Source organism: Ochlerotatus camptorhynchus, unplaced genomic scaffold, assembly GCF_037179485.1.
Source record: "Ochlerotatus camptorhynchus isolate MF236.1 unplaced genomic scaffold, CSIRO-AGI_Acam_v1.1 ptg000159l, whole genome shotgun sequence".
NCBI lineage: Eukaryota > Metazoa > Arthropoda > Insecta > Diptera > Culicidae > Ochlerotatus > Ochlerotatus camptorhynchus.
Genome location: NW_027040649.1, coordinates 637,633 through 664,180, shown reverse-complemented (window position 1 = coordinate 664,180; position 26,548 = coordinate 637,633). Strand labels below are relative to the sequence as shown.

The following is a 26,548-nucleotide window of genomic DNA, read 5'->3' as shown; positions in this document are numbered from 1 at the left end:
ACATACCATCGCATACCAGCAAACGGCAAACAGAACAGGCGCGTAACCTAGTGAATGGAAGCTTGAGTTAAAAAAATATCGTTAAAGTATGGGAATCCGAGGAAATTCCCACACTTGTTCCTTCTCGCTTGATCCGACACTGTCGGTTCTGCCGTGCTGTGCTCTAGGCAACTACAATCAACAACCGAGGGAGCGGGAAGCCCTTCATGTTTACTCCCTCCTCACGTTGTTTATTTACATATTATACAATGCGCTTGACAGACAAACAAAAACAAAGTCGAGCATTAAATACATGTGCGTGTGTGTGTGTCTATCGGGCGGTGGAACTCTGCCTTGCTCGCGATGCCAAACAACGGCAATAACAAACTTCATAACTCCGCATGCTGGTCATAAATTCCAACCTGAAAAGGGCGCCGCCCCGGTGCACCGCTCGTCGTCGTGCATGTAGTACTTCATGTACTTCGGGGAAAGTCTGGCAGACCCGCCCTAAAATGATTCCATTCAAACCGTAAAAACTCAAAACGAATTATGCCAACAATTTCACAAATATCTCTACTACTTTGACATTCTGTAAACAATGGTAGTGTTAGGGATCCCCAATAATTCCTGCTTAAATGAAACAAATCGATTGTTAGTGAGAGTAAACACTTAGTGATAAATGGATTGGATCCGATAATAGATCAATGAGGATCTATTATTTTCTGTCAATGAACACCGAATTCGAATTGCATGTATTGCAGATAATTTTAAAACTATACAGTGAAGTTAACTTAGTGCCGAACGAGAGGTGCACGGGATTCACTTTTTACGCGACTTGATTCTAAGAGATTATTCCCGCGATTGTTTACTTGCAGGGCTGGTAGCCATCACTGCTGTCAAAAATAGTGATTTTAGTGACCATGTTGAAGAAATAAGTGACTAAATAGTGACTTATAGTTGTAAATAATGACTAAAAAGTGATCCTGAATTGAATTAAAAGCAAATTTTATTGAAAACTCTTAGGAACTTCTGAGGAGCACAACTCCTGTGAACTTCACAGGAAAATTCCAACGGCATTCTGAGGATAATTTCGTAATGTTTGTGGGAGAAAACAAATTCGTAGCATAAGTCCTTGGATTTTTTTTAATACTAAAAGAAGGATCACAATTAAATCTGAGAATAACTCCAGGACATCTTCAAAGGAATTCGGAAAGTAAATTCAGGAGAGTTTGCCAAACAAATTATGAGAAGAAATCTAAGGAATTTGTGAATAGAAATACAAATGAATTCTTAGGAGACTTTCAATATGAGTAGAATTCCAAGGGAAAGAGTGAGATTCAAAAGGAAATCTGAAATGAGGGGTCGTCCATAAATTATGTCACAAATTTAGGGGCGAGGGGGGGAGGGGTTGAAAACTGTGACGACTCATACAAAAAAATTAAGGTCCATACAAAAAATGTGACAAAGGGGGGGAGGGGGTTAAAAATGGGCCGAATTTGCGTGACATAATTAATGGACGGTCCCTAATATGCTGATAATATTTCCAGAGAGTGTCTTATTGTACAGAATTTCAAGGTTATTTCGAGGTAAACTAAAAGAAAATTAAATTCGGAGGAAAGTTTCATCGAAATTTCCATTTAATATGGAATGGACTATTCTGAGAACTTCCTAATTTTTTTTCCTGAAGTTCTTTTGTAGTTTGAGAAACTAGCCTGATGCTCACAATACTATTCATCAAATTCTTTTCCCTGGACTTTAGACTTCCTACAGTTTCCTTAATTTTTCTAACGATCACGAATCTCTTCTAAAGGTTTAACAATTCGCTGAAGTTCTCTAAACTCTTTAAACTTTATGTGACTTCTCTTATGTTAACGGAACTGCTCTGAGGTTCTCTGTTCTTTGCTGAAATTCTCAAAACTGCTCTAACGTTTTTGCAGTTTTCATGAAGCTTGTTGTACTGCACTGAATTTAATTGTACCGTCCTTAAAATATTTAAGCTTCAGTGAACTTTTCAACTTATGTGAACACCTCAATTAAATTTTTAACGTCTCTGAGGTTATATGAACATCTGGGAACTGCTTAAATTTTTTTGACTAATGTCTGACCTCTCCCTGAAATTCCTTAAATATTCGGAGCTTACTAAACTTCTTTCAAATGCTCCCGCATTTTGCTAATGTTTATAACAATTCGCGGATCTCTTCTTAAGCTCCATAGATTTATATGAATTTCTCGAAATGTTTCTGAAGACTACTGTCCTTCTGTGAAGTTTTCGAAGTTCTTCAAAATTTCTGGAACTTTTGTGCACCCGCAGTTTTCATGGAATTAGAACGAAATAATTAATAATTAATGATTTCCACTGGAGTTCTCATGATTTTTCTGAAGTTCATGGAACTTCCATTAAATTATCGACACTAATTTAAAACATCTTCAATAGTCTAGACTTTCCTGGTGTTATTAAAACTACCTAAAGAATTATTGAATTTCTTTGAATTTCCAAGACAGCCCTGAATTGATCAGTATAGCTTAAGAACCTGCAATTTTACTGAAATTAATTGATTTGCCTTGAAGTTTCTACAATTTTCCTTAAGTATTCTAACCATTAAAAACGCTCACTTATTTTCCCTGAACTATGCTTACCTGAAGTTCTCTAAATTTGTTTAATAATCTGGCAAATTTTCTGATATATATTCAAAATTCCCTGACGTTTCTGGATGAATCATAGAATTTTTGTAATACCCCATAATTCCACGGAATTCCTTGTAAGTCGCTGCGAATTTGCTTAAGTTAATGGGATTATTCTGAAGCTATCTGATCGTCCTCGAAGTGCTCGGAACTTTGCTGAAACTGAATGAAACTATCTGAACTCTAAGCTCTCTGGAGTTTCTTGAAGATATTTATCTCTGCTTGATAAAAGTTCTCACACTTTTTTTTAGATTAATGGAACTTCTTTGATATGCTCTAATCAACTTAGCTAAATTTTCGAATTTTTTAAAGTTCTTGAAATCTCCATGATATAACACCCTTAAAATGCTCTCACGTTTTCCGGATGTTTATGTTATTTTTATCACGTTCCAGAAGTTCTATCGGAGCTTTGCTTAAGTTTCCGGAAATTCCTTAAGGTCTCTACATTTTTTTTTTAAAGTTTATTAAATAGAGCGATTTTTAGCCGTTGGCTAGTTCATCTCTATAAAATGGGAGGCCCCAGAGAGGGGTTCTGCCAGCAAGTTTTGTTACGGAGTTGGCTTACAATTCTCATGTACTCAAATAGAAGCAATTAAAACAGATTCCAGTAAGAAGACTAACAATACAGGCAACGAGAAAAAAAAAAAAGCAATATGGTACATCAAAGTTAGGTAGGGTTTTGAAAGAGATCGGAGCTCCACCGTAGGAGGGGTGATCCCCCGTCCGGTAGAGATGTACCGTCAGCCAAAACAAAGTTAAAAGGACCTAAATGTTGTTGTATAACCCAGCGTTCTTGAGGAAATAAATAACTGTCGCTAAAGTGGAAGGTTCGTTGCCCAGTATGTCCCTAATGCTGTTGGGAAGTGCGTACTGCTCCCGTAGATGTTGGTATTGCGGACACAGGCATAGGATGTGTTCCACCGATGCAGTGGTTCCGCAAACGTAGTACATTCTGTGGAACTGCGTCCCACCAAAACTATGTGAGATCCTTGTATGGCCTGTCCTAAGACGAGAAACCACCTTCTGGTCCCGTAGTTTCGACATATCCGTCCACTTGCTCGTCGTTCCTTTGATTCTTCGGATGAAGAGGGATTGGGATTGGCACCACTCTGCTTCCCAGGCTTCCCACATTTTGCTGACTATCCATCGCTTTATGTCCTGTAGTGGCACTTCGTCGGTGTAACGGGGGCCAGCTGGTCCAGACCCTGCCAGGCTTCGCTGTTTCCTGAGATACCGCATTGCCCAGGGATCCAGGAAAACACCGTGTTCGGAGTGTTCACCCTGTATCCAGGGGTAAGTCATGGTCTCCGATGTAAGGGCTTTTATCACACTGTACGAATCGGATAGCACCAGTATGGGCCGGTCCGAGGGTGTTGTAACGGCAACAAAGATGGCCGCAGCGTCGGCGGAGAAAACAGAGCAATGTGGCCGTAGGCTGCTACTCATCGGTGCTGAAATTTCGGCTACTCCAATTCCGACCCGGCTCGGGAAACCGATTCGTCCGTGTATATGTGGGCATGGGTTGGGTAGTCCGAGCCTAGCAGTTCGGCTATTGTTCTCTTCAGCGCTGCAGAGTTATCTCCAGCCTTGAACCTGCTTTTCATCTGACTCTCGATTTTTGGTGGAGGCATGCGCCAACTTTTGTCTCCGTACCAGTGGACCTTGGCCACTGGGGGGAGCTCCGAATTGGCAGTCATGCGGAGGAGTCTGTTCCCCTCATCAAGGAGAAAGATCTTGCCTTTCCGGAGGTCATTGCGGTAAAGGCAACGGCTTTCGTTGCAATTGCTGCGGTTATACGATGGCGGAAGGGCAGAATACCCGCTTCGATGCATGCGGCATCGGTGGGCGTTGACGGAAGAAGACCGGAGACAATCCGAACGTAGGTGTTAAAAGTTGGTGCTAGTATCTGCACGAGCTTTTCGGTGGCGATGCACGTCATCTCAAGACCGTACAGTAGGCGATTATCGATGACGGCTCTTGCAACCCGGAAACGAGTGTCGCGATTGTTAGACCGGTGGGGGCGAGAGATAGTGCGGATCAAGTTGATCCTACTGCGGCAGTCGTTCTTGATTGCCTTAAAGTGCTGCTCGAAGTTGAGGGACCGGTCAACAAGTACCCCCAGAATACGGACCGTCTTCTTCAGTGGTATGGGCTGGCTTTGAACTTTAATAGGTGGCCCGCTGACACGGTGTCGGGATGGACACACGTGGCACCTGACGCTTTTGGTGGCCGAAAGCTGGAAACCTACCGCTGCTGTTGGGTCGGTAGTTACGATAAGTACATCGTCTGCATACACGAAAATGTAAACATTTTTCGGCAGTCCTCCGAAAACTCCGTTCATGGCCACAAGGAAGAGGGTAACGGCGATAACTGAACCTTGTGGGACGCTCGTCTCTTCTCTGAAAAGATGGGACCTCGTGTTGCCAACTGCGACTCTGAAAGAGCGATCGGTCCGGAAATTTTTGATGAAGAGGACCATGGGTCCACACAGCCCCCAGTTGACAAGCTGCTCTAATGCGAGGGGCGTCCACGTCCTGTTGAAGGCCTTCGATATATCCAGCGAGACGATCTCGGTGTGGAGACCGCTATCGTTGGCACTCTTGAGGACCTCACCTAATGTTGCAAAATAAGTTGACGTTCCGTACCCTTGACGGAAGGCGTGCTGTCGATGGTCCAGCAGGTTTTCGGCGTCAAGGAAATGCTTTAGCCTCCTGTTGACCATTCGCTCCAGGACCTTGGCCATACAGCATGTCAAGGCTATTGGCCGGAACTTGCTAGCTTCACGGGTTGTTTCATTGGCTCTTGGGATGGGAATGACTAAGCTCTCTTTCCACGACGCTGGATACGAGTTAGTGAGCCAGAGCTTGTTGAAAAGCTCCAGCATCCGTAGCTGGCCTGGCGTTGGTAACCTCTTGAGTAGAGGGTACCCGATTTCGTTGGGACCCGCCGACTTTCCGTTGCTGCAGCGGAGGGCATGCTGCAATTCTTGCCAGGAGAATGCCTTGTTGGTGTCCAAGTTTCCAGCGTCAGAAGAAACAGAAAAACTTGCAATGGATGCCGTCGAAGGCTTAGCTTTCCGCTTGAATTTGTCTTCGTACTTCTCGATGGCTGCGAGATCGGCAAAGTACGAGCCGAGTTCGTCCGCTACAATTGCAGGGTCAGAAACAGCTTCACCGTTAATCTGTACGTGGAGCGGTGTCATGCGCCGTTCCCCACTGAGGGCGTTGACTTGCCTCCATAAGTCGGCCGAAGACTGTGACGAATTCATTCCTTCCAGAAACTCCATCCAGATGGTTCGATGAGCGACTCATGGTAGTGACGGAGAGCGTCCTCGCGGTCGGGATGTCCGATAGGAAGGCACTTCACACGACGAAGTGCTTTACGCCGGGCTTTAACGGCTTTCCTCGTATCTTCATTCCACCAGCGTAGCGCTTTTCGCCCCGGAACGCTGCTGGTCTTTGGGATGGTTGCTGTTGCACTTCTGAAAAGTCTTTAATGTTGTTCGGATGACGCTGTAGTAACAAGGACTGAAAGGCTTCACCATAGCTATCCCAGTCCGCTTGTTCATAGCGCCATCGGGGCCTCCATGTTGTCATCGGGAAGATGGCGGTCGAAAGTTGAACTTTGATGTGGTAGTGGTCACTACCATAGAGATCCGTGTTCGCGCTCCACTGAGTTTTTCCGGTGAAGCAGCGGCTGACAGCAGAGACGTCTGTGGCAGAAGTATGTCGCCCGTTAAAGTACGTGGGCATACCGTCATTCAGGATCACCATGTCTTCCTTCTCGAAAATATCGACCAGGGTAACACCTCGAGGGTCGGAGCGGGGGCAGCCCCAGCTCGGGTGGTGCCCGTTCAGATCCCCAACCAGGATGCGCGGTTCCGGTAGTTTAGCTATGGCTTCGCTGAGTTGATTGTGCAGGTTTGGCAGCCGTCCGCATGGCAGGTATGCACACTACAATTTTCTTGAATTTATTTGAACTGCCCTTTGATTCTCTGATCTGTCTTGATGTTCTCGAAGCTTCTCTAAAGCTCTCAATTATATTGAAGATAAACTTTTCTGAAATTCTGTGGACTTCTGTGAAGTTCCTGAAATATTTCTGAAAGTTTTCATAAATTCTTTGATGGTCTCTGTACATCCCTGAAATTCTCGGAACATCTTAAGGGTTCTCAACTTGTACATGGAACTTGTACATGGAAAACGAAACTTCAACATATTGAATATTTTTAGATCTTGGACTTACTCAAATTAATTAGGTTTTTTTTTTTTATTTATTAAAGTGAGAAGTTGACTAAGTGCTAAACATTCAATGAATCAAATCCAAAGTTATTTCTTTAAAACTGATTGCCATGTCTTAAAAATGTTTTGGTTAATTACTGTTGTTTTTGATCTTCCATAAAAAGCATATTTTGAACGCATTTCAAAAATAGCTTTCTTTGTAAGTCTTGAATTTATAGAGAAAGACGATTAAACGTCACATAGCAAAGAATGGTCAATCTTGAAATAAATTCACACTAAAACGTTGAAAATAGTTACTGATTACAAGAAAAAGTAACTTAAGTAACTTGACCTTAAAAAAAAAGACTTTTTAGTGACTGGCTTGAAAAAAGTGACCTAGTCACTAAAAAGTGACTCACTACCAGCCATGTTTACTTGGCGAAACTAGAACAACCTGCCCGCGAAATTAGCAGGCAACAACTTCCGGAGGACATTGGAGGAAATATCCTGGAAAAGTCGAAAGCAATTTCCGGGGAACTATGAAGAAAGCTTCCATTGGCAATTTAAAATCCAGGGGAAGCCAACAGAGGAAGAAACATCGAGGAGAAGTCACAAGAGTTTTGCAAGGGAAGTCAGATGAAAGTTCCGAGGAAAATAGGGAGCAAAAAAAGTCCCACTTACATAGGGGAAAGCTGGAAGAAATTTTTAAAGAAAGTTGAAAGGAGAAACTCTGAGTAGGATTCCAAAATTATTCTGAACGAAGTCCTGAGAAATTTTGTTGTTGAATTTGGAGGGATTTAATTTCTGTGGGGAAGAAAGGAAACACTAAATTCATCTAGGTGATTTAAGAAGATTTCAAAAGAAGTAGTGAAGAAAACTTCATGGAAAATTCCTACGTGACTGTGAGGAAAGTTGTATGGAGATTGTGAGGAAAATAACGGATGAATTTTATGGAGAATTCCAAGAGAATGATGATGAAACATCAACAAGAACCAGTATTTTCTGCGGATACTTTCAAACGAATAGCGCGGATAAGAGATGTTTTTTTTTAATGCGTTTATTTTCCAGGCTCATTTGCCGTAGCTTTGCGGAGCCGATATTCATTGTTTACATCACAAAATTACTTAAAACTAACGTTAGTAAAGCGGGAGCCGATTACTCGCAGCTAGCTCGAGGTTAGGGGTAACAGGGGATTGAGAACACAAGGTTTGCAGAGCAATGTGCTCTTGATCTCAAACTAAGCGACATACTGATGAAAAAGACAGATCAGGGGGTACACCGATGGGGAGCTAAAAACTTGGAAGAACACAAGATGGCACTAACTACTAAATCCTCAGATCTAGTTCCGCAACGTATACGGAGCATGGTTTTTTGCAGTTTATAGGAGGCGCTATGAAGCATTTATGGTTGACCCATCTGTGAAAAAACTTTTATCTTTACTTACATGGTGGTACTTGATTGCAAAAATTAAGGGAACAACCATCAACCGATGGTGATCTGGTATTCCATGAATTTCTTGCATCATGGTCAGATCCAAATTTACAGAGGAACTAGAGAAGGCTTGAAAGCAATCACAATTGGAGATTAATGAAGAAGGACCAACCTCCAGCGTCATGTATTCATAGTACAAACTCATGAATTTTGTTTGAGGATTTCGGTCGAGCAACTTCTTAAAGTTTTCTATTACCAAAGGATTCATTACTTCACAACGTATGAGAAACTGGAAAGACAGTTCAGCGAAACGATCTGTTAGGGGAAGGACACCCGCGAGGAGTACCTCGAGCCTAGCGCAATACGAAGGTGACGGTATTCGATCCGTTGCAGCTTAAGGATGTGTGTTTTTGCTGCAGATACCTAAATACTTAAAAGAAATACTTTGAGTGATTGTTTTACCCATTAGCTGAAGCTGTAACTGTGCCGGATGATGCTTCCTAGATAAAACAACCAGCTCAGTTTTCTCCGGAGAGAATTTGATACCCAGCTTCATAGCCCAAGTAGACAAATTGTCCAAGGTATCTTGCAATGGTCCTTGCAGGTCCGGTGCTTTGGGCCCTATAACGGACACAACGCCGTCATCTACAAGCTGCAAGACAACCATCAATGTATTTTACATAAAAAATATAAAGAAGGGGGCTTAAACATGAGCCCTGGGGGAGACACATGTAACTAATTCGTGAAGTTGTCGAGTTTCCATTAGAGAAACTCATATATTTCTAAGACAACAAGTTGCTCAAATAGTTGTTCATAATTGGTGAAAGCCCACTAACGTGGAGTTTGTCCGAAACAGAATCAAAAGCCTCCTTAATGTCCAAGAAAACTGAACCCATTTGCTGTCTTCGAGCATAGGCCAGTTAAATTTCGGTAGAAAGCAACGCAAGCAAGTCATTGATTCCTTTGCCCCTCAGAAATCCAAATTGCGTATCTGAAAGTAAAGCATTTGTCGGATTTTCTTGAAACTTTCAGGGAATGAACTAATACATATGGATTATGTTTCGGCATAATTACTTTATTCAATTTCCATTCCATCGCTGAAAGCCCGTACCTTTCCCTTAAGACCCCTCATTACATTTTGTGCAATGGGGGAGCCAACCTTTTTGGTCACTTTCATCCATTCTTTCTTCAACTCCAGCTCGTTCTTAAACACTTTGGACGATTTTCGAACTTTGGCCTTCATTATGGCCCAACATTTTTCCACCGGACTCTGGTGAATTTGGGGGTTGGCGTTTTTTGGTACAAAAACAACGTTATTGTCTCTGTACCAATCCAACGTCGATCGCGCGTAATGGCATGATGCCAGGTCCGGCCAAAATAATGTCTCGCCTCCATGGGACCGCAGGAAGGGCAACAGACGCTTCTGGAGGCACTCGGTGCGGTAAATTTCGCTGTTGATGGTACCCATTGTGATGTACGGTTTACTCAGTTTACCGCATTGGCCTTCAGAGCCGCGTCGCGAATCGAAAGGTTCGGATTGCGCTTGAAATAATCCAACACCTTCCGGACCTCCACAGGGTCAGCTGTCTTCGATTTTCTTCCACTTCCACTTAAATCCCGCCGCTCGGTCGTCTGGGACTCCTTAAACGATTTTACCACCCGAGACACAGTTGTATGGGTGATTCCTATTTGTCTTCCGATACATCTCATGGTCGCAGTCGGATTTTCCATGACGGCGCGCAAAATTCTCCGGCGATATTCTTCTTGTTTCGATGACATCTCAATAACCACTGAACCGATTGTTATGACATTTTGCACATGTAAACAATTCACTCCAAACTAGTTATACCCAGATTTTCATCAATTTTTACCCACGGATAAAAATGGTGCATTTTTTTTCGAGTAAAAGCCTTAAATTCCTAAATGGCCTAATTTGGGCCCGTACATAAATTCAGTAATCGACTAAATCGTCAATGACGCGTTCAACTAGATAATATTGATAAATAGCATATTTTAAGCGTTGGAGCCAATCTTAGATCCCTAGGCCAACATTAGAGCTATTTCCCCTAGTATTTCCCAATAATTATGGTCACACATTTAAAAAAGATTTAAACCTAATCCAATTTTGCCTTCATCCAACTGCAAAACATCCATTTTTTTAATTGATCTTAATAAACGCAATTACCAACTGAACGCTCATAACCGCTCTAATCTCTTGCCTCTCATCCTCGTTCTATTTCCAGCCAAACACACACACACACACAAACACTCAACAACGCCACCGCGAGCAGCCACTGCCGCTAGACTCTAGGATAGATAATCTTGTTTCCTCACCAAAGCAACCGCCAGCGGTAACCAAGCGCGAGTAATTAGCGCACATTGCAGCACACCACCGCTCGGGAGGACCGCCCCCCTCCCCCCACGTCACGGGTCCAAATGCCCCTCTGACTGACTGAACCGATGCTGCTTTCCCCGCCGGTGCGGCAATGTCAGTGAACGAAAAACGAATGCTAGACCGCGAAACGCTTCGTTCCGTTATCCAGCAATGGAACACGGTTCGGCTGGATATCTTTGCTCTCTCGGAGCCCAACGAGGTATGCGCTGGCGGCACAATTAATTACCTATCTGTTCCCATGATTTTTATGTGCGTTTAATTTTGTCTTTCGCAGAATTTGGAATTCCACGGGGTAATGCGATTCTACTTCCAAGATGAAGGCCAGAAGGTAGCCACCAAATGTATTCGGGTGGCATCCGATGCCACCGTGTCCGATGTGATTGGTAAGTAATATTATCCATCTCGGGCCGGCCCACACCCCGCAATCATAATCTGAATGCTTTTTTTTCCCACCAGAAACGCTGATCGAGAAATTCCGCCCGGACATGCGGATGCTGTCGCTGCCGAACTATGCCCTGTACGTGGTGCATGCCAACGGTGAGGAGCGGAAGCTCAATCCGGACGAGAAACCGCTGCTGGTTCAGCTCAACTGGCACAACGACGACCGGGAGGGGCGCTTTCTGCTGAAGAACTGCGCCCAGAAGACCAATGTAAGCTCGTTGTCACTGGCTATTTTGTAATCCTCGGGTTTAATTTCCGTCCTCGATAACATTTTTCGCAGACACTCGACAGCATCACCGATCAGCCGAGCTTCAAGCGGAAGCTATCGAAGCGCGAGAAGAAGGAGCAGAAGAAGAAGGAAAAGCTCTCGAAGATGCATTCCAGCGGGGGTGCCGATTCGGAGAACCACGTTGCCGAGAAGCTATACACAGGTAAGAGAGGATGGGTGACCGCGTTGCCGTCGGTCGGTCGGTCGTCCGGGGTGACTGGGGGTTTCCGTTAATTAATTATTCCAATGGTTGATACACCCACGTGCTTTGTCGTGCAATTCTAAGCTTCAATTGCTGTGCCCGTGGTTGGTATGTGGTTAACACTAATCTTTTGATGCAAAGAGGCTTAGATTGGAATACTGTGCAATGCAAAAGCGACCGATGGATGCTTGCTGCTTTGTACTGGGCGATTTATGCTTCTAGAGAAAACGTAGTCTCTGGCGTAATTCAGGCCGCTGGGAAACTGGAAAGAACACGAGCTGGGAGGAGATAACAGTTGTGTTCGACACAATAAATCATTAACGTTGTGCAGAATAATGGATCAATTATGTTTTGAATAATCATATCTGAGCGTTAAAGTTTGCCATTTTGCTTCATTAGAGCTGATTTAGGCAATGATAAATTCGAGTCTAAATTCTTTTTATTAGCAATCCATCACTGCCATAAAGCCAATAGGTGAATAAGCGGGGTTTGTTGTTGGGGAAAACATAATATAAAATGCACCACAATCCTTTAACAATGCTCAAATAATGCGTAGCTTCTCAGATTTACTGTTCTGCCCGTGTTTTTAGTCTGTGATTGTAAGACATAGGTTTTTAGTGACTAAAACCGAAGACAACATATTAATTGCTGCTCCATCTGATCCTTGCTGCAGCTATTCCACCCTGCCGCTACAAAATAAAGATAATCGTAAAAGGTTACCAAAAATAAACACCACGTCTACTCGCAATTCAAAGAAAACTCTCCCGTCCAAACGAGGAAAGATTAAATTTAAGGACATTGTGGATAATATTTTGAATACCCTCGGCTTTCCCGACGAATCACCACTTCGAGGGCTTATTGACCTGCTTGTTCCTATAGTCGGAAACTACTTCAAGCAATTGACTGTATCATGGCCCCTCATTGGTGAATTCATATCTTTCGATGGATAATTCGTCGAGTGAGGATCAAGATATGATCACTTTATTACAATGGAACTGTCGTAGTTTAATACCTAAATTAGACTCGTTCAAGTATTTGATTCACAATTCTGATTGTGATATATTTGCACTCTGTGAAAGTTGGCTTTCTTCTGAAGATGAACTAAACTTCCACGATTTTAACATTATTCGCCTGGACCGAGATGATTCATATGGTGGCGTACTTTTGGGGATCAAAAAGTGCTACTCCTTCTATAAAATCTCAATCCCAATAATTTCAGGCATTGAAATTGTCGCTTGCCAAATAAATGTTAAGAACAAAGATCTTTGCATAGCTTCTGTATATGTCCCTCCAAGGACTTCCATAAACCGCCGTCAGCTTTGGAGTTCAGTTAATATCCTTCCATCTCCAGTTCTAGTACTGGGCGATATGAACTCACACGGTACTGGTTGGGGCGAAACATACAATGACAATAGAGCGGGTATTTTCTATGATTTGTGCGACGATTTCAACTTGACTATCTTGAACACTGGTGAAGCAACACTAATAGAAAAACCTCCTGCTCGGGAGAGCCATCTTGATATATCTTTGTGCTCTAACTCACTATCATTAGATTGTCTGTGGAAGGTTATTAATGATCATCATGGTAGTGATCACTTGCCAATTATTATTTCAATCAAAAGTGGTCGTCTAAAAACAGATCAGTCAATTCAAGTTCCTTTTGACCTCACGAGGAACATTGATTAGCAAAAATTTGTATCGGCGGTAACTCTTGGTATTGATTCTACCGATCCTCTACCACCACTGGAAGAGTATCGTTTCATTACCGAGCTAATCTACAAAAGCGCATTAGAAGCTCAGAAACGACGTGTTCCAAGTGCATCCCTCAAAAGAAGACCCGCCACCCCTGGATGGGATGACGAATGCACAAAGTTGTATCTTGAGAAATCCGATGCCTTTAAAGATTATCGTAGACATGAAAGATTTGAGCTTTTTGAAAAGTATCTTTAGCTTCAAAAAAACCTTAAAAACTTACTAAAAGCAAAGAAACGAAATTACTGGCGTACTTTTATCGAGGGACTTTCTAGAGAAACCTTGATGACAACGCTTTGGAAAAAGGCTCGCTATATGCGAAACCGCTCATCTTCCAATGAGAGTGAAGAATACTCCTCCCAATGGATATTCGACTTCGTTAAAAAGGTTTGTCCAGATTCTGTTCCAGCACAACCAACTTTACGGGATACAGCCCGAAGTAACGGTTCTCTGGATGAACCATTCACAATACTGGAATTTTCAATGGCACTTCTTTCATCGAATAACTCTGCGATATGATCAAATTCGACCTTCTAAAAAACCTCCCCGATATCGCTGAAAGACGATTACTTAACCTATATAATTCATTTATGGAATTCAATATAGTTCCACCAGCATGGAGACAGGTTAAAGTAATAGCTATTCAAAAGCCTGGGAAACCAGCGTCTGATCACAATTCTTACCGTCCGATCTCTATGTTATCATGCCTGAGGAAATTATTAGAAAAAATGATCCTATTAAGACTTGAGAATTTGGTTGAATCAAACAATCTACTTTTAAATACGCAATTTGGTTTCCGGAAGAGTAAAGGAACAAACGATTGTCTAGCGATGCTTTCATCTGATATTCAACTTGCCTTTGCGCAGAAGGAGCAATTGGCTTCAGTCTTTTAGTATATTAAGGGCGCATTTGATTTGGTTTCCATAGACATACTGTCAGACAATTTGCACAGTAGTGGATTAACCGGTATTTTGAATAATTTCTTGCATAATTTGCTGTCAGAAAAGTCCGGTATCATACAGGTAGAATCGCGTCATCTGCCGCTCAAAGGTAAATGCTCCGAACGAATTGGATAGCAAAGGTTCCATCCTCAGAATAAAGGTTTGTGTATTTGGTCATTTTTCTATGCATTGCTTCCACCTTCGCTCGAGCGCAGCGCTACTGTGTCTGTTGCTTTAATTCAGGCAAAGTGGTCAGCTTTCTTGATATGTTGAAAAGATAGGGGGCATGCATTAAGTACGTCACGTGAAATTTAGGGAAATTTTCAACTTAACACATCAGTAACCATGAAAGAAGACTCGATGGAAACGAAAACCGATTTAGTAGTTCCCTCCGTAGATCCGATCGAACCCCTTGGGAAAGCCGTGCTGATATTCGCGTGAGAGCAATTGTGTTCTGATGGCAAAGCAGATACCATCTTTTAAAATGTTAGTGAAGCCAGCAGATGATAAATCTGGAACAACATTAAACATTAAAAGTAATTTCCTCTATCCAGGGACGTAGTGGCAAAAATGGGCTCCGCTAAGAACGACAAATTGAAGGGGCGAACTTACCGAGTTTCTACTTTGCAACTTTTCCATGTAATGTAAAGACTGTATTCGAAAAAAAAGGCAGCACAAAAATGATCACCAACAATTCTTTTGATGGCGGATAGTTTTGAAACTCTCAGGGAATAAATAAACACATATTAGCTATGTTTTTGCAAAGTTGGTTTATTCAACCTCCTCTCCTAGGATAAATGCTCGCACCTTGAACTTAACGCTACCCATCAAATTCTGTGCAACACTTGCGCCATCTTTCTTACACACTTTCAACCACTCTTTCTTCAAATCCTTGTCGTTTTTGAAGACCTTCCCTGTTTTCCAGAGCTTGCCCTTCATAATCACCCAGACTTTTTCTATTGGGCGAAGTTCTGGCGAGTTTGGCGGATTTGCCTCCTTCGGCACAAAAACAACATCGTTGGCTTCGTATCACTCCAACACCGGTTTCGCACGATGCCAGATCCAGGCAAAACAGAGTGTCACCTTCATGGAACCGGAGGAAGGACAGCAGGCGCTTCTGGAGGCATTCTTCTTTATATATGTGGCCGTTGATGGTGCCGGTCGCCTGCCACACTAAGTACTTCTTGGCAAATTTGTCGACCTTGTCGGGGACCGTCCCGACCGATTGTTGTTGACTTCTACTTGCCCGGCGAACGTACCCTTTCCTTCCTTCCTTGTAGAATCCGTATCCTTTCCTCGACCAAATCCTTTTGTCATCCGTAGACCTTCCTTCACCGCATACATAACACTACACCAATTTTTACACAAAATACAATTTATTGCAAAAACACTACATTTATTGAACTTAAACTAAACAATAATTTCGTTCGGGGTTCGCCAGCGGTCGACTACTCGCGACGGTGTACTTTTTTGACTAACTTATTTCCTATATTACATTTCTATCTCCTAATCATACTTCCCACATTCTTCGACGAGAAAATCTCTCCTCTGTGCAGTTCGTGCGTAGTAGTGAGTGACCGCGGCGAATAGGTTCACTACCACTAGCCACCACACTCAACCGATTGGTAGCACCGTAGAGTACCTAAATCCCAGTTAGTGCGTTTTCAATTGGCTGCATCCGCTGTTTTTCTTGTTGCTCGCAAACATTCTCACCCACCCTGAAGTTACCGGGGAAATTTCAGAAAATATTGAAAAGAAAAGAACTCCTCTCGACACACTGGACCACCGACTCAATTATGATCTGAGGATTGGTGACGGTAGTAAACACAATTTTGCTACCGGACGTTTCATCGAACCGGTTGATGTCCGTACTGCAACGACGCTAGTGACTCCATCGTCGCCTGGGTGAAGTTCTTGTATACGGCCCATCTTCCATTGTGTGGGTGATTGATTTGTGTCGACAATAACAACAAGTCTGCCGATTTGCATTTCTACTGCTGGCTGCCAATGTTTTGATCGTGATTGAAGCTGTATCCAGAAATCTTGGAGTTGCCGCTGAACCAATTGCCATCGAGTGAGGCGATTCGTTTGGACATCACGTAAATCTGGATCTGGCATGATAAGCAGTGAACCTCCAGTCAAGAAGTGTACTGGTGTTAGCGCTTCTAATTCTAGAGGATCGTCCGATAATGATGTCAACGGTCTCGAATTCATGCATCCCTCCACCTGTGTTAAGAGAGTGACGAAATCTTCTTGCGACACTGGATTGCCACCGAGAACTCGCAGAAGGAGATAGTTCACAGACCGTACCGCTGCCACCCATAATCCACCGAAATGTGGGGCGCTCGGAGGATTGAAATGCCAAAAAATACCTTCATTCGCACATTCTTTTGACACTGTCCCACTATGTTCTTTGCGATCAGATCCTGAATTTGATTCCTGGCACCAACAAAGTTTGTACTATTGACTAGTCCTTGGCGCACAAAGAATCATCGTAACGCTTGAAGAAACCGTTCTGTCGACAAATCAGGGACAAACTCCATATGAACTGCTTTCGTTGCCATGCACACGAAGATTGCAACGTAGCCTTTGGTCGGTTGTCGTCCACGTCTTGCTCGGGTGTATACTGTTCCGAAGAAATCGACTCCAGTCTTGGAGAACGGTCTCGAAATCGTAACTCTAGCAGCCGGTAGCTCACCCATTTGTTGCTGAATGATCGACGGTCTCGCTCGAAAACAACGCTGGCACTGCCGAACAACCTTTCGCGTAAGATTTCTACCACATAGTGGCCAATATCGTTGCCGAACCGTACTCAAAAGTAGTTGGGGCCCTGCCTGCAGATGTTTGTGATGATAGAAGCGTAAAACGAATTCCGTGAATGAATGTCGAGCGGGTAAAACCATCGGGTGTTTCGTTTGTTGTGATTCCTCGGAGTGCGCTAGTCTACCACCAACTCGCAGGATACCGTTTTCATCGATTCGAGGGTTAAACCATCGCAAGGGAGAATTTCGACGAACGGGAGAGCCTGATGATAGATGCTTGATCTCCTCCGAAAATGATTCCGCTTGCACCTTCCGGATGATCGCACCTTCGGCTAGGTTCAGCTCGCTAGCGGATAGAAAACCTGTCCGTCTTTGTTCTTCTGGACACCGTAAGTTGTCCATGAAACGTAGCCAATAAGTTGCTGTAAACCTAGTAAACGATGAGAACTTCACTAAGTAATCCGAAATGAATTCTCTTTCCATCGACGAAGCGCAAACCACCACATTTCAACGTCGTTCTAACTCTTCTTCTGGTGGGTTTCCAGCTCCTTTCGGCCATTCTTCGGGAGGGTCCTCTAACCAGGTGGGCCCATGCCACCATAAGTCGTTCTCGAGAATACCTTTCGGAGCGATTCCGCGTGAAATTAGGTCAGCGGGATTGGTGCTTCCCGTGGTAGTGATTGCACCTTGAGAGGTGCTACCTTTGATTTCCAGGTCAGAAGGTGCACCGGAATCAAACCATCTTGTCGTTTACTCCGTGCGTAGATTGTTGCACCGTAAGCGAGAATTGATGCATCTGACATGCAGTGGTATTGCACGGACACCGCTCTTGGTGCTATGACACACCGTTGTATGTGAAGCATGTTCAGTGCAGGAATTTGCTTGTGAAATGCTCGCCATTCCTCACCCACCGTTCCAGGCAGTGGGTCGTCCCATTGCAGACATTGCCCGTGGTCACCCTTCAAACACCAGAGCGTTTGCATGAATATTTTTGCTGCTGTGATTGTCGCACCGAGCAGTCCCAGTGGATCGAACAATCTCGCAATGAAGCAGAGCACTTGTCGCTTCGTTAGGATTTGGTCATCCGTTAGTGGTGGTATCGTGAACGAGAACTTAAAACAGTCCACGTTGGGAAGCCAGGTCAAACCCAATGTTTTCACCTCTGCATCCTGGTCCCAGTCGATCCCATTAGAATCCGGTAGCGCCAAATTCTCCTTCGGAATGTCTTCAAGAACAGTGGGACAGTTGGAGGCCCATTTTCGCAACTTGAATCCTCCACTGTTCATCATTGCGTCGATTTGTCGCCTCAATTCGACCGCAGATTCGACGTCGTCCGCTCCAGAAATAACGTCATCCATATACACGTCCTCTTCTACTGCTGGTGCAGCCAAGGGAAACTGCTCTCGTTCGTCACTTGCCAGCTGCTTCAACGTACGAGTCGCCAGATACGGTGCTGATTTGGTGCCATGTGTCATCGTCAGCAGTTTATACGCTACAACGCATCCATCGGTTCCCAACCAAAGAACGCATTGAAGAGGAGTGTTGATCAAGTTCGTCCAAATCTGTCGGAACATCTTCTCAACGTCGGCTACAACCATCACCTGACGTGTACGACTGCGGAGAACGATTGACCGTAAGTCCTGTTGCACCACAGGTCCAGTATAGGGGGCATCGTTCAGCGAAATCCCAGAAGACGTCTTGCACGAAGTATCGAAGACCACTCTTACCTTGGTCGTGGTGCTTGACTCCTTGATTACAGGATGATGTGGCAGGAAACATCGTTTGACTGTCCCCTCCTCATTAACGTCCACTCTTCTCATGTGACCGAGCTCGAAATATTCGGTCATGAAGTTGAAGTATTGCTTCTGAAGGTCTGGATCCTTTTCCAGTCGCCGTTCCACAGCTCGAAGACGTCGTAGCGCGATGTCTCTCGATTCGCTTAGTTCCGCTAAAACATTGTCATTCTTAGGGAGAGTAACGGTGTATCGGCCATCCGAATTCCGTTCGACTGTGCGCTCGAATTGCTCTTCGCAGCGCGTCTCGTTCGGAGATAACTTGCTGACGGCTCCCACTTCCTCGCAGGACCAAAAACATGCTATTAGCTCCTCCAGATTGCTCGATACCGACATGTTGCATGAGTATCTCGCACCATGATTTGATGCAGCGACCTCGCCTGTCACTATCCATCCGAAAACTGATTCGGTGAGTACTGGCAGACCGGTTCCCAGTGGAATCTCCCTTCCTGGGAAGAAGCAGAAGAAAGCTTGGATGTACGACGAGACTCGAGACTTGATGACGGCTTGAATCTTTCGCTTGACCCTCGTTCCGGATTGCCCGATGCCCAATATTGAAATATCGACCTTCTGGCTAGCAACCTTCATCAATTGACTCAGACTTTCAGAAATGAAGTTGCATTCCGACCCGGAATCTAATAGCGCACGTGCCGGATAGCGAGAACCCTGACGGTCCTCGATCACAACAACTGCGATGTCGTAAGCTGCACCGTGTTTGACGATGCTGTCTCGACCGATGCTGCATTCACTGCCTAGGGATCAGAACTCGAGTCGTTCCGGTTGCCACTTTTACCCGAATTGGCCTTCTCGAGTGATTCCCTCCTACTGCTTCTCCCTTCGCCCTTGAAGCACAGCAGTGTGTGGTGTCGAGCCTTGCAGTTGCGACACGAGAACTTTGACGAGCAATCTCGAGCTAGATGTCCTCGCTTGAGACAGTTTCGGCAGAGTGACTGTGCTCGTAGAAACGACTCCCTGCTGGACAGCGACATTTTCAGGAAGGCTGGACACGTATGTAGTCCATGTACCTCCGTTTACGATGGGCACTTAGCGGTATTCCAATATACGGCGTTGTGGCTGACCTTCGGTGAAAACGACTTCCGTTTGGGTTGTTGCGTCTCGTTTTTGAGTTCTGCCTTCGCTGGTAGAGACTCGAGGATTTGAATTCTCCGTTGTAGGAACTCCTGCAAGCCCTGTAGAGTGTCTTGCTCCTTAGCGGAAGTGTGCTCCTCCCAGCCACGTCGAGTGACTGGATCCAGACGAGAACTCTTGACTTGATATCCAATATCTGAATCGCACGGTCGAATCCATCAGCCAATCTGTGGAGATCCGTGACCGATTCCTTGGCGAGTGAAGGTAGTTTGACCAGCGCTTGTACCTGTTTCCTCTTTAGTAGCTTACTGTTGTTTAAACGTTTTAGCCACGACTCCCAAGCTATTTTATAATTGGCGCTAGTTATCTTTAACGGATCGACTAGCGCCTTAGCTTCGCCTGCTAAGCAACCTTTCAAATAGTGAAATTTCTCCACATCCGGAAGTTCTGCCTTCTCATGGATCAAGGACGTGTAGAGATCCCTGAAACTCAGCCAGTCATCGATGTCTCCGTCGAAAGTCTGTAGCTTGATTTGCGGCAGACGTACACGGTCCTTTGTACCATGTGTACTGGCGGCGTCCGCACTCCCTGTTGACTGGTTTAGTGCTGATTCTTCCTGGAACTTCTTGGCCTTCTCCATCAAGAACGATTTCGCATCGTAGTAGCGATTCTCGAACTCCAGTTGCTCCTTTTCGACACCTTCTTGCTCTTCGTAGTCCTCATGCGATTCGATCTCCCAAGAAGTCTCACTAATTTGCTCCCACAACAAATCTATACGTTCAAGGCGGACATTGACCTGACTAGCTGTTGTACCCTCCTTATAATACCTAACGAACTGACTAATGTTGTTTAACGACGCTCGAAGACCCTTGAGTTTTGACCTCAACACCTTCAAGGAGTCGGTAGACCTAGTAATCTTCGTTGACATGGTTGTTGTTGGAGAATCACGGTATGGAAACGAAGAACCAAAAGTCAGTCGTAGGTTGGTATGTACTGTTCAACTCACCTGTGAGAAGAGCCAGTGGTGCTACCAAAGCCAGATAGCAGTAAATTCCAAAACTGTACACCTAGAAATGTTTGATCGGGAATCTCGGATTTCAATTCGAGCCAGTGAAGAGCGAAGGAGTGGAAAAGCGAATGTAGTAACCAATATTTGAGCTTCGGCTGAACATATACCGTTCGGCTTACCTGTGCAAATGACAGTTTGTGCCGACAGCCGAATCCAAATTGCCTCAAAATCACGATAACTATCCTTTCGAACCACATAACCTATAGCTAATACCGTAGTAGGCTGTGTATAAAAGAAAATGATTTACTTAGTTTGACAGTTGCACCATGACGAAGTGGCAGCGTATTCGTGATTTGTCCCACGCGCGAATGTGGCACAGGCATTTCAATCGCCGTGGGAGTGTCCCGGTGGACCTTCAAAAGGGTTTTAGACCGAGAAAAGAAAGGACAACTATCCGCGAAGGTGGCCACAGGTCGTCCGAGGTCAGCTCGGGTTCCGAGGGTTATCGCCAGGCTTGCTTAAACTCCTCAAACTCACCGGAGGTTTTAAAACACTCATGTCCTGCGAGTTTAGCCAGCCCTCACCTCGAGTGAGTGGCGGCAGGAATATGGAAGAAGTAATCAAAAACTCCTCGAGAGAGAGGGAGAGTGAACTTCAGCGAGAGGATGATTTGACGTGAAGGGCGCTTTGCGAGACTCCGGATGACTTTTTTGTTTGACGCAAGAAGCTCAGAGTTCACCCAGATTGAGAGTAAGAGCGTGTGATAGAAAACATGAACATGAATGGCAGCAAACCTCACTCTCATTTTATCCCTCTTCGCTCACAAGCTCTGAAGCTCAGTGGAATAATTTGGCAGTAGGCATTCTACTCCTCAGAAAAATGCTACGCTCGGCTCATTTCAAACTCGCGAGTGAGGCTCCATCAAGCCTGGTTATCGCTGCTATCAAAAGGAAGATTCGGGTGAATCCAGTGCGTTCAATAAGGAAAATGGCAAAGCAACACGGGATCAGTGACTTTACAGCACGGAAGATCGTAAAGGAAGATTGCGGGGCGAAGTCGAAGGCACGGAAAAAAATTCATATGATTACCAACCGCATCCGGGAGCTACGAGTCGAACGATGCAAGAAAATATTGAACTTCCTTAAGCGAAAAAATCCGGTAATCCTGTTCACCGACGAGAGCATGTTTACCGTCGATCCCGTATCAAATTCCAGAACCGACCGGTATATTAGTTCTCTTCCGGTAAAAGACGTGGCCGACTCAATATGGCGCATCATGAAGGCCAAGGCCTGTTCTAAACGCCACCCGAGTACAGCAAGCCTCAGACAAACATTGACCCGTACCTGGAGAGAAATGGATCCAGACTACATTATTAGAACCTGCCGTGCAGAAACATCCCATCTTTGAATAAATAAAAAAAAACTCGAAAACGAAATTTTTGAGATTTTTTTTTTAATTTTTGACATTGCTCAAAATGATTTAATTCCAAAGTGAGAATAAAATTCTAAAGATTATTTTAGCATAATTATTACGCAAATGTGAGAATAATTCTACAGGAATTCTAAGAGCGCTCCAATTGAATTCTGTGGAGAAATTCAGCGGGAGATCGAAGCATGATTCCACAAAAGAAGAGCACAAAACTTGAAGAATTTCTAGGAATATTTACTAGGAATTGTGAGGAGAGTTTTAAGGGAGAAAATTAAAATAATTCTGAAGAGAATTCCAAAAGAGTTCTGGCTAAAATTTCGGGAGAATTTTGATGAGAATTCGATAGAAGTTCTGAGGATAATTCCAAATTGAATTGAAGGTTTATTCCAAAGAAAATCTGAGGAAATTTCCAAAGGGATTCTTAGAAGAGCTTGAAAGGATTTCCATTGAGTATTCTAATGCGATTCTTATGGGGATTTAATAGAAACTAAAGTTGGAATTCCATGAAAATTCTGATGCATATTTTGTCGAATTCCGGAGCAAATTTCAAAAGTAATGTAAGGAAAAAAAATCAAAAGAATACTGAGTAAAATTTTAAAGTAATTATGCTACAATTATTATAAATTCTAAGCGAATCGCAGAGTGAATTTCAAGAGTTAGTTTTCTTTACATAAATTCTATAGCGTTTTGAAGAAAAGTATGTGGGAAATTAACTACTCAGAACTTTCGAAAAAGAATTCTTGAACCATTTTTCGAATTCATATTTGTAAATAGGAACAGGCATTACAGTCGAGGGAATCATTCAGGATGCATGAAATTAAGGACCATCAAAATAAATATTTTGAATTCTATAACTAGGTGGTCCCTGCAATATCGATTTACGGAGCGTTGACTGTATTTCAAATTAAGGTTCATAATTAAATAGTTTCAGTAAATATACCCATTTCATAAGTTATTCGTGATCCTCCATCCTCACTTTCAAGTAAATCGAAGAAGTCGGGTCTGATAGATTCGTCATTTGGATTGAAACTGCTCAATTATTTCCCAAGAAATGTTATTGCTTAGATGTCTTTGAAATTGTAATGGAAATTTTACGTTTTTTCCCGGAATTTTTCGAAATAATTGTATTTTGTTTCAATCGGAGTGGAAGTCGATCGATTTTCTTCCGACTCCACAACCCCTGTCTGAACGAACGGATTCCTTTCTTTTGACTCTTCCCTTGCATGAATACTGATTGCATTGCATATTTTCCTTCCCACCTTACAGAACTCCCGGAAACGTCCTTCACCCGTTCCATCTCGAACCCGGAAGCCGTGATGCGGCGGCGTCGGCAGCAAAAGCTCGAGAAGAAACTGCAGCAATTTCGCTCCCGGGACGGTGGCCCCGACACCGGAGGGACGTTGAAAATCTACGGCGAAAGCCTTTGCCGCGACGTCCCGTACAAAACGCTGCTCCTCTCGATACGGGACTGCGCTCAGGCCGTGGTACGGGAAATGCTGGCCAAGTACGGCATGGACAAGGTGGACCCACTGCACTACTGTCTGGTTCAGGTAGGTTGATCCCGGCAATTATGCAATCAATCAATCAATCAATTAATCAATCAATGGGATGTGGAAGAGGTATTGATGATTTCTTTTGAATTCGCACACAGGTCAACAGCGACGGTTCCGAGTACATCTTGGATGACGACGAGTGTCCGCTGTCGATACTGATGAACCATCCGACGTCGAGAGGTAAGTAACTTAGTTAGGTTGGAATGTAACTTTATTTCGCTAAGAAGATGTTTCCAATGGAAACCGTGGTTTGCTTTTCATGTTTTATGGAAGTGGCGAGGGGGAAGGCGTGGAAAGCTGATGGGACTTTTCTTTGGTCGGTTCCCTAAGCTTTCCGTTGCCATTCGTCGGGGAGAAAGTCTGCTTGTTTATCTAGTGAAGTTATATTCTGTCAAAAACATCGAACTTTCGACCGGCATTATGAATACCGATGACGGCTTTGTGATTCCTGTACCGGCTAGTTAATCGGCTTTCTGGTAGTGTTGGACGTGATTTTTTCCTCGAAGAGGGGTCGATATTATTTATGTTTTCCTAGCAGTGGTGTTTGGGAGCATATTGGGTCAGCATAATAACATTTGCTATCATAACGGAAAATGTGAAACCCTTGTGCTAGGCACATCGTGAACGCTTTAGGGACGTGATGTTTTGATGTGTGAATGAATATCAAAGCTAACATTGGGAGTTGCAAATCGTATACTGACAAATCAATACGTTACATTCGTGTTATCTCCATTCCACAAGTAACGATGGCAGTCCCAAAACAGCAGATGAAATGCAATGTTTCAGTTGGTACGTAATAACTATGAATAACCTTTACTTCCCTGGTGACAGCATTCTGAACTAAACTGTGCACCATCCAATAGTTTGGGCATCTGAACAACTCGGCCAAAGGTAGCAAGTCAGTTCATACCCTGGTGAAGCAATTTTTAACTAAACTGGCCACCAATACAATAGGTCTTATAAAACTGATCAACTTTGTCGAAAACGGCAACCATCCATCTAGAAGAGCTTTCAAGTTAAAGCAAGTAATTATAAGTCAAATCGTATACTCGCCGGGCCTGGTGTGAGAATTTAGAACTGAGTTGCCCACTATACAATAGGTCTTGTTTACAGCAACCTTCTGCTCTCTAGTCGAGATGTCGGCTTAAGCAAGTCATTAGTCGCAAATGGCTCTAGTGGTTAGTGATTTTTTCGAGCGAGATACGATAGGTCTTGTCATTCAGAACTGAAGACAGCAAACTTCTATTTAGTCGTACTGTCAAGTTAAAAAGTTAAGATCTAAAATTACACACTAGTATCACATGGTGAGTGTATTCTGAACTGAGCTGTCCATCATCCAATATCTTATTCATTAGAAAAAAAGTTAAAGGGTTGTGTCCTAGACACGACCGCAGTATGACGTAGAACCACACAAAATTGATGTTTTCATGCATTTTTGACTATTATACTTTATCTTAACATTTTCAAGTATTTCTATGTTTCGGTCACGGTTCACTCAAAACAATTTACAAATTTTTCTTGACAAATATCCATGTGAAATTCCACATGATTTTCATTTGACCACACATAAACAGAATCCACTCAGAAGTACACATGAAATTTATACGTCAAATGAATAGTATGTGTGGTCACAAACACAATATTTGAAATTTTGTTAGTGTTCAATGTTGGCACAAGTATTTTTCCTGGAATGTAATAAATTATGAAAATTCAAATGTGTGGTCCTAAACAAGCCGTTATATATTTTGGCGTAGACACTGTTTCCATTATATGCAATTACATTTTAAAATCAACTCTTTTAATTTCTTTTGTGGCCCTTAAAAGGGCCGTTTGATGTTGTGGGGGATTCTTCCGGTTCGCCTCCTAGCATTGTGCTATAAGGTACCAGGCGATAACCAGGGTAGTTGATCGATAGCTCGATGACGTCATTTCGTTGGCGTCTGCTATGGGAAATTCTCATAGCAGGCGTTGACGATGGGACGTTGTCGAGTTGTTGAATAGCAACCCGGGACGGGACTTGACAATCCAGCTTCTCACTCTTCTTAATGTTTTTGATGAATGCCCGTCGAAAATTAGTACATGGTGTTTGACGGAGTTGACCAATGATGCCAGGATTGCAAACTGATTTTTCTATTTTAATTTTAATTTGATTCGGAGTTTCTACCGCAGTTTAGCACCTTGTCATCATTTTTGCTTAACACAATAAAAACAACCATAAACAAACAATAATATCCATCTCTTAAAACACGCCGTGGACCCTATTTTCCAACTTTCCTTTCGCAAATATAAACTATTAACAACGCCATTGACGTCACCATTGGTTCCGGCATCACTGCCAGTCAGATTGATGCGATCCCTCTATCCTTTTTATTCCACGATTGCTACTGTCAAATCGACCAATCAGCAACTGGCTCGAATTTGATAGCAAATTGGCTCGAAATCGCTACCCGATTGTCAAGTCCCGTCCCAGATAGCAACTATCGTGGTAACTCACCGATTACCTGTCGATCTGCCAAATTTGGAAAGACGTCTGCATTGAATTGTCTCATATAATAATATTCCGCCCACTATATCACAAGAAATTGCGAGTAGCTGAGTGGAATGGA

General features: G+C 43.5%; 1 protein-coding gene across 6 annotated transcripts in view; it reads left to right on the top strand.

Annotated features, from left to right (window-relative positions):
• cno (canoe) overlaps positions 1–26,548 on the top strand; it is a 360,255-nt gene that overhangs the window by 114,355 nt on the left and 219,352 nt on the right. For all 6 annotated transcript variants that reach the window (XM_065222197.1, XM_065222198.1, XM_065222199.1 and 3 more), the window contains exons 2-7: positions 10,553–10,903; positions 10,979–11,087; positions 11,161–11,354; positions 11,426–11,576; positions 23,656–23,939; positions 24,041–24,122. In XM_065222197.1, coding sequence (XP_065078269.1) covers positions 10,796–10,903; positions 10,979–11,087; positions 11,161–11,354; positions 11,426–11,576; positions 23,656–23,939; positions 24,041–24,122 — 928 coding nt within the window. In that variant the 5' untranslated portion in view covers positions 10,553–10,795. The remainder of the gene's footprint in view (positions 1–10,552; positions 10,904–10,978; positions 11,088–11,160; positions 11,355–11,425; positions 11,577–23,655; positions 23,940–24,040; positions 24,123–26,548) is intronic.